The following is a 7529-nucleotide window of genomic DNA, read 5'->3' as shown; positions in this document are numbered from 1 at the left end:
GGCCGTCGGGGACAGACAGACGGACGCAAGTCCCAGGGGTCAGAACAGTGTCCCGACAGTACATTTACAACATCAGAAGAGGGGCGCCCGGGGCTCAGTCGGTTAAGCGTCCGACTTCAGCTCAGGTCATGATCTCGGTGAGTTCGAGCCCCGCGTCGGGCTCTGTGCTGACAGCTCGGAGCCTGGAGCTGCTTCCGACTCTGGTCTCCCTCTCTCTCTGCCCCCCCCCCCCAGCTCACACTGTCTCTCTCTGTCTCAAAAATAAATAAAACATTTTTAAAAATTTAAAACGTAAAAAATAAAAATACAAAACATCAGAAGAGAGAGAGCTTAAAATACTTTTAATGCTACACACATCCAACTCCATAGATCCGAATAATATAATTTCAATGTGCCATCTTTGTTTAAAGATTTTAAATTTGGGTTTATGTTGTTAACGTCTGTGTGTGCAAGGGTGGGGCGCTGAGGGAGAGCAGGCCCGTTAGGGGCGGTGGCGGCGGGCGCGAGACAGGCTGTGGCCCCAGGAGGCCCGGAGGGACACCACTTCCACGTCTGTCACCAGCGAGAGAAGCAGGAGGGCTCTTCACACGCGGTCACGCCTGGCCCCTGGGCCCGGCCGGGCGGCGCAGAGGCCGGATGTAGCACCGTGTAGGCCACCTGCCCGCCACCGCCAGGGACAGGTCTGCAAACACGGGCCTGAGGACACAGGGCTGCCGAAAACGGTGCCCGGCCTACGACGGGTGCACACCGCCCTCGCTTCATAAAGCCGGTGTCTCCGCGTCTGCTGCTCTTCTGTGGCTCCCTGTCCAAGGCACAGAGGTGAGGTGTGGAGGGCGCCAGAGCCGGCCGGCCTCCCAGGAGTGAGGTCAGCTGGTTCCCACCCGGGAAACTGCGACGCCCGCAGGCGGCCCTGAGTAACAAGGCTCGGGGCTCGCACGTGGGCAGCTCTGGGCAGGGGGAAGTCACCTGGCGCCATCCCGCCAGGTCCCCTGTGCTGGGGGGCGGGGCACACAGGAGGGCAGGGGGCTGGTCAAGTGTCAGGGCCTGCAGGAGAGCACACGGGGCGGCGGGATGGGGGCCGGTTCAGACGAGTCGCCTGGAGGCCTCTGGGGAGAGAAACTTGAGCCCCGTGAGCAGCCTGTGGGGCCTGTGGCGACCCAGGGCCACGGGCTGCCTGGAGCCCAGCACGGAAGCCAGCGTGGCAGGACGGGTCCCCGGGGCAGCGTGGCAAGCGTGTCTGTACAGGGACTGAGTGGACCGCAGCCCGGGGCTCCGAGCCAGGCAACCGGCGGGCCAGGGGGCGTTCGCGGGACCAAGCGTGTCCTCCGCCCCCGACGCGGCCGAGACGCGGGGCGGTGGCTGCGGGGACCTCACAGCCCGGGCCGGGCGGGCTCCCGATCACGCGCGCCCCTCACGCGCCGAGTCCCGCGGGCGCTCTCGCCGGAGAAAGCCGCCTGTCGTGTCTGCGATGAAAAGGTCATTTCTGGGCGAAGCTGAGACTCCGTGAGGCTCCAGGGTTTGGCGTCCTTGGTGACCGGCTTCAGTCGGCTCCTGCGGCAGAGTCGCCCCTAAATGGAAACCGAACCCACCTGCCCTCTGACCGGGCAGCTCCCTCTGTCTTCCGCGAACGGGGAGCCCCTGGCCACCTGACTTGGGCTGGGCCTGTGGAAGCCCCTCCGTGTTTCAGGGCGACCGTGGCCCTTCGTGGAACGGGCGGGGGTTCCACGGCGTTTGTCCAGAGACCTCTGCCCTCTCCCTCAGGAGCAAGACCACGGCCGCCTTCTCCCCGGAGGCTTCTGGGCCCTGTGCCCGCCATCCGCAGGGCCTGGGCCCCACCCGGTGTCCCCGTGTCCCCAAGGGGCGCTCGACCCTCGGCTGCAGGCGACCAGCCTGGTGAGAGGGACGTGTGTGCCAGGCGGCTCCGTTAACTCCGCCCCCAGGTAGGTGGTGACCTGGAGGGAGGTGAGTGGCGCCAGGACACGGGTCAGCAGATGCCCCATCGTGAGCCCCAGACCTCGCCCGCGCCCCCCCCCCCCCCACGGCGTCCCACCGTCTCCTCCGGAACCTCCCGGAACGGATTCTCCTGCTGGAGGGGACGAGCCATCCCAGGGGGTGGGTGGGGGGGTAGGCACCCTTCTCTCTGGCGTGCCTCGGTCTCCCCCTCTGATGCACACACGGCCTGGTCGCCGACCCGGGGCCGCCAGTGACAGATGGGAGCAGCAGCAATCCTGTCTGGGCCCCAGACCACCTTTGACCTTAGATCCCGGCCGCGCCGCAGACGCTGAGGACGGGCCCCCACTGCGCGGCTCTGGGCCTGCCCCGCTGGCCGCGGACCGTCTCTGGGCCACCCATGTCCGCTCGCGCTGACCTTCCTGCCCTCTCATTGCCTGCTGTTGACAGAGCACCCTGCCGGCTGGGGACATCCGGGCCGCCCCTGTACCGGCACTTTGAAACTTTGCTCAGTGCAGTTACGCAAAACGCAAACTGGGGGGGCGTTTTGAAAATGTCCTGGGGGGGTCTGCTCTGAGGTGACCTGTTGTGTTTCCTGAAGCCCTTTGCTCCTCGTGACCACAGGCTGGGGACCCTGACGGGAAGGGCTTGCCGCACAGGGCAGAGGGGGTCCCTCCCACATTCCCCGTCCCACACGGGGCCCTCGGGGACAGCCTGGGACCAGCGGGAGCAGCGGCCGCTAAGCCCACACAGGAGTGTCCGGGCCCCCCCCGCCCCCACTCCCAGAGCCTCCTCCACAGACCCCCCCAGTGTCCTGACACCAGGAGAGCCTGGCATGAACAGGATGGGGTCACCCCGGGGCGTCTGGACTCCTGTCCCACAATCTAGCATCTCCTGACGGCACCTCCCAACCTGGAGAGGGAGAGGCTGGCTCCAGTCCAGAGGAAAGTGTCTTCCACAGAGCAGGGTCCCCCCACATGAGGACTCCCCACAGAGCTCGTCACTGTGGACAGGGGACCAGTCCGGGCGCCGCCACTGAGAATGGCCGTGCAAACACACACAGGACACCAGCAGCGGGCATGACTTTAATGGGGAGTGGGGCGCAGGGCCCCCCCGCACAACCTTGGGCCTCACGAGCCAAACACCAGCAGCAGGGGCTGCGGCGCAGGGCCCCTCCCTGCCCCCCCCCACTCAGCTCTGGGCCTCGACCTTGGCCTTCATGGACCTGTCGATCCACTTGAGGAAGTTGGTGACCTTGGTGTAGATCCCGTACTTCCCTTTCCGCGCACATCCTTCTCCCCAGCTGACGATGCCGGTGACGAAGTAGGTGTCCTTGAACCGGGTGACGTGGGGGCCCCCGCTGTCCCCCTGACAGGCGTCCTCGGGATTCGAGTCGTAGCCGGCGCAGAACATGTTCTGGGTGATGGTGAAGCTGCTGGACAGCTTGCACGTGTTCCTGTCCACGTAGGGCACCTCCAGCATCTTGAGGGTGGTGGACAGGCGGCCGTTCTCGTGGGTCTTCCCGAAGCCGCTCACGATGCCCGTCTTCTGCGCCATGAGCGTGGACTCGGCCCAGTCCTTCTGGGGCAGGCAGGCGGGGGCCACGTTCGCGCGGAAGGTGATGGGCGTCTTCAGCCTGATGACGGCGATGTCGAAGTCGTAGGTCTCCCTGACGAACTTGTTGTGCTTGATGATCATCTGCACCTCGTGCGCCACCTCGTCGCCCTCCTCCCTGTCCGTGTCCCGCTCACCTGGGGCGCGGGGAGGGCACGGTGGCGTTCAGCTCGGGGCGGGCCGTGCACTCACGTGCATGGTGCTCTTTAGAGCAGCTATTATTTTTTTTATTAAAAAAATGGGACATGGTCACTTAGAAAATCTGAAAAATAAAATTATAATGAGGCAAATAACAAAGGCCTTCGATTTCACTCCCCAGGGGCGACTGCCTGTCACACTTTGGAAGTACGGCCAGTACTTGAGGCGGATACTTCCCGAGACCGTGCCGGGCAGAAGGGGCACCGGGGGCGAGAGGTCTGTGCCTGACCGCGCTGTCCAGATGGCCACCCGGTGCTGGAATGGCGGCCGGTCAGAACGGGGGCGCGCTGGGCGTCAGCGTTCAGACTCACAGTGAAAATACAGACTCAGATATCTCAGTAGTCATTTAAAATTGATTACTCATTGCAGGGCGCCCGGGGGGCTCAGTCGGTTAAGCGTCCGACCTCGGTTCAGGTCATGATCTCATGGTTCGTGGGTTCGAGCCCCGTGTCGGGCTCTGTGCTGACAGCTTGGGGCCTGGAGCTACTTCAGATTCTGTGTCTCCCTCGCTCTCTGCCCCTCCCCTGCTCATGCTGTCTCTCTCTCTCTCTCTCAAAAATGAATAAAACATTAAAAAAAAGGATTACCCATTGAAATAATAATAATATTTTGGATATACCGCATTAAGACATATTATGAAAATTAATTTCGTCTGTGAACTTAAAAATGTCTAATAGGAAATGTAACTAGAAAACAAAAAGTCACACGTATGGCTTGCATGGGTTTTCACTCAGCTGCTCTAGAGTCTGAAGGAGGACAGACCTTACAGAACAACCCCACGGACGAAACCATGAGCGGCACATGCCCCGTGCTCAGACTGTTGAAGAGGAGCTCTGGGAGCCTTCTCGGAGGAAGGGGCCCTGAGGGGAGGCTCATAGCAGCTGGCGGCCCTGGAAGCAAGAAAATGGCTTGAGCCCCGCAGGGTGGCTGAGCGGTTGTGGCTCCACTTACCTACCCTCACCCTGAATCTCTTGGCCTGGTCGAGACAGTGCGCGGCGGTGAGGACGTAGTACTCGCTCAGGATGGTGCCTCCGCAGAACCCCTCGTTCTCCTCGTTGATGAGCAGGGCCTGCGGGGAGCACGGGAGCCGCGCGCTTGGGCCTGTCCCCTGCCCCCCCATCGCGGCCCCCCCCACCACTCCGCAGGGAGCAGCCAACGGGTCCAGCAGCTGTCTGCTGGGGCCCCACTAGTGCCCGGGCCGAGGGAGCTTCTGCCACATTCGCCTTCTGCTCCTGGACCACAGACCCCTTCCTCAGGGAGCCGTCCTGCGCCTTCCAGAGCCATCACAGCCCCTGCAGTGTCACCCGAAGAACGATCTTCTCCGTTGACAACCTTTGCTGTCTACGTGGCTAAGGATTACCGNCCCCCCCCCGGCCCCCCCCCCCCACCACTCCGCAGGGAGCAGCCAACGGGTCCAGCAGCTGTCTGCTGGGGCCCCACTAGTGCCCGGGCCGAGGGAGCTTCTGCCACATTCGCCTTCTGCTCCTGGACCACAGACCCCTTCCTCAGGGAGCCGTCCTGCGCCTTCCAGAGCCATCACAGCCCCTGCAGTGTCACCCGAAGAACGATCTTCTCCGTTGACAACCTTTGCTGTCTACGTGGCTAAGGATTACCGCAGGGACCAGGCAGGCGCCACTGTTTAGGGAGAAGCTTCTGGCGTCTGGGACAGCCCTCCCCCGACAGCCCACAGATGCCGCTGCTCAAGGGCAATTCCCTTGGAATCCATGGGGCTCCCCCCCCCCTGCCCCCGGAGGCGAGTGTCTCCCCACCGGGATTTGAGCGCGAGGCTGCGGCCCGGGGAGCGAGCGTCGGAGGCCCAGGAGGCCCCGCGGACCTTCCTCCCATCTCCCTTCTTCCCAGAGAGCCGACCGGCCTTGCAAATCTGGAGGTGGAGCACTTTTAGTTTTCCCTTTATCTGTTGAGTTCCCCGGCGCGTGGCTGGCGCGTGCCGGCTGGTGGAACAACTGAGGTTCAAGCCTGGAAGCGCTCCTGAACTCTGGGCCGCCTGGAGCAGCGGAGTGGAGCGAGGGAGCGCCGGGCTTCCCAGGGCCGGGGCCCCAGCCCTTCCCTCAATGTGGCGCGGGGCCGCTGGGCAGGGCGGGCCGGGCAGGACTCGAGTGCTCCCTGAGAGGATCCCGCGCCCAGGTCGCCCTCTCCTGTCCGCTTGTGGGGGGCCTTCCAAAGGCCCCCCGGAGCTCCACGCCGCCACCCGCCTGGGGCCACTGAGCTCCGACTGGGGCCGCACCAGTGCCACTCGTTCAGCACACACCAACCCCCGGGGGGTCCGCCCCCGGGGCTCTGGGCATGCACACGGGGGGGACAGCCCCGCTGAGCTCACCTGCTACACCTGGGCCATCGTGGGGCCCACGGCCATTCTCCCTGAACGTTTGCTGTGGCCACGGTGACCACGTGCGGACACGCTCCTCCCTGGGCCCCTGATAGCGTGGACAAATGCACACGGGCTTCGGGGCGGGAGGTGGGGCAGGTGGGGAAGTGCGTCAAGGTTGGTGGTGGCTCTGGAGCTTTCGCTGTGGGCTTTGGACACTAAGCGCTTCACATGCCGGAGAGAACAGGCGGCAACACCCAGTGAAACCTGAATCAGGTAAACTGCCAACAACATCGGGTAACAACGTGTCCCCTGCCGTCTTTGGGACAAACTTCCACTAAAAATTGTTCATCGTTTATCTGAAACTCAACGCCAAGCACAAGTCCTGTGTGCTCTCTGCTCACCTGGAACCTTGGTCCAAATCAACAACCAGAGAGCGATTTGTTACCTTTGCAAACGGATGTACCTTTCCCCAAATTGCTACCTGCCTTGTTAGGACTGACCAAGTTAGAGAGGAGACCGAGGGACAGAAGGTTCCTGACAGCAGAGGGATCCCTTGCACGGGGCAGCTGCCCCCACCCCCGCCCCCGCCCCCCACATCCCCGGCCCCCGGCCCTGCCCCCTGCCCCCCTCACCCCAGCTGCCCCCACTCCCCGCGCCCCTGCTCCCATCCCCCCAGCTGCCCCTCCCTCCCCACATCCCCCGCCCACCCAGCCACCCCCCTCCCTCTGCCCCAGAGCCAGCAGGGTGTCCCCACCACCCACCCGCACGCACCACCAGGCCCGCCCAGCAGTCACCTGCCAGGGACACTCGCCCTCTGTGCAGTCCCGCCCGCCCACGATCCGGATCAGGTCGCTTGTGTCCTCCGTGGGGCTGGCCTCCATCCTGTTCCAGGCCAGCAGGTCCAGAGGGCTCTCGGTGGGAGGCAGGTCTCCAGGGTCGTCCTGCTCGGGCCCGTCTGCGACCGAGGGACCCTCACCGCTTCGGGCGGTCTCGGCTGACCTCCTCCCGCGCTTCGGAGTGTGTTTCCCGCAGGGGAAAGGCCCTGAAATCACGGGCGGCCTCAGCCGGGTGGGACCCTGCTCGACCCTGCAAGAGCTGTCCACCCGGCCTGGCGGCGGCGGAGGGAACAGAGAGGAGCCAGGTGCGCCCCGCCGCGGAGGCGCGTGGTGGGACAGGACCCCGGCCCCTTGCGCCCCGACCTCTCTGAGCCTCTAGGAGGCCAGACCCCGGCTGGCCTTCATCAGGGAAAAGGAAACCTGAGGGCGTCACTTGGGGCCTGCGTGACCTAATTGTTCTTGGGGCCCTTAGCTCCCTCCTGGCTCCTCGCCCCCCAGCCCACGGCCCGGACAGTCAGGCCTGCGCTGCCCAGACGTGCTCCAACTCCAGGCTCCCAGGGCAACACGACCCACGATCACAACCGTTTCGTGGCTGCTCAGGG

The 7529-nt window shown here is 64.2% G+C and overlaps 1 protein-coding gene across 2 annotated transcripts in view; it reads right to left on the bottom strand.

The window, feature by feature from the left end:
• Positions 1–3015: 3015 nt before the first annotated feature.
• F10 (coagulation factor X) overlaps positions 3016–7529 on the bottom strand; it is a 12761-nt gene continuing 8247 nt past the window's right edge. Inside the window, exons 6-8 of one of the 2 annotated variants that reach the window (XM_039226641.1) lie at positions 6886–7133; positions 4714–4831; positions 3016–3701 (exon numbers count right to left, since the gene is read on the bottom strand). In XM_039226641.1, coding sequence (XP_039082572.1) covers positions 3142–3701; positions 4714–4831; positions 6886–7133 — 926 coding nt within the window. In that variant the 3' untranslated portion in view covers positions 3016–3141. The remainder of the gene's footprint in view (positions 3702–4713; positions 4832–6885; positions 7134–7529) is intronic. The other variant, XM_039226642.1, reaches the window with a different exon arrangement.

This window comes from Hyaena hyaena, unplaced genomic scaffold, assembly GCF_003009895.1.
Source record: "Hyaena hyaena isolate Hyena2069 unplaced genomic scaffold, ASM300989v1 scaffold_22, whole genome shotgun sequence".
NCBI lineage: Eukaryota > Metazoa > Chordata > Mammalia > Carnivora > Hyaenidae > Hyaena > Hyaena hyaena.
This window is presented reverse-complemented; position numbering and strand designations above follow the sequence as displayed.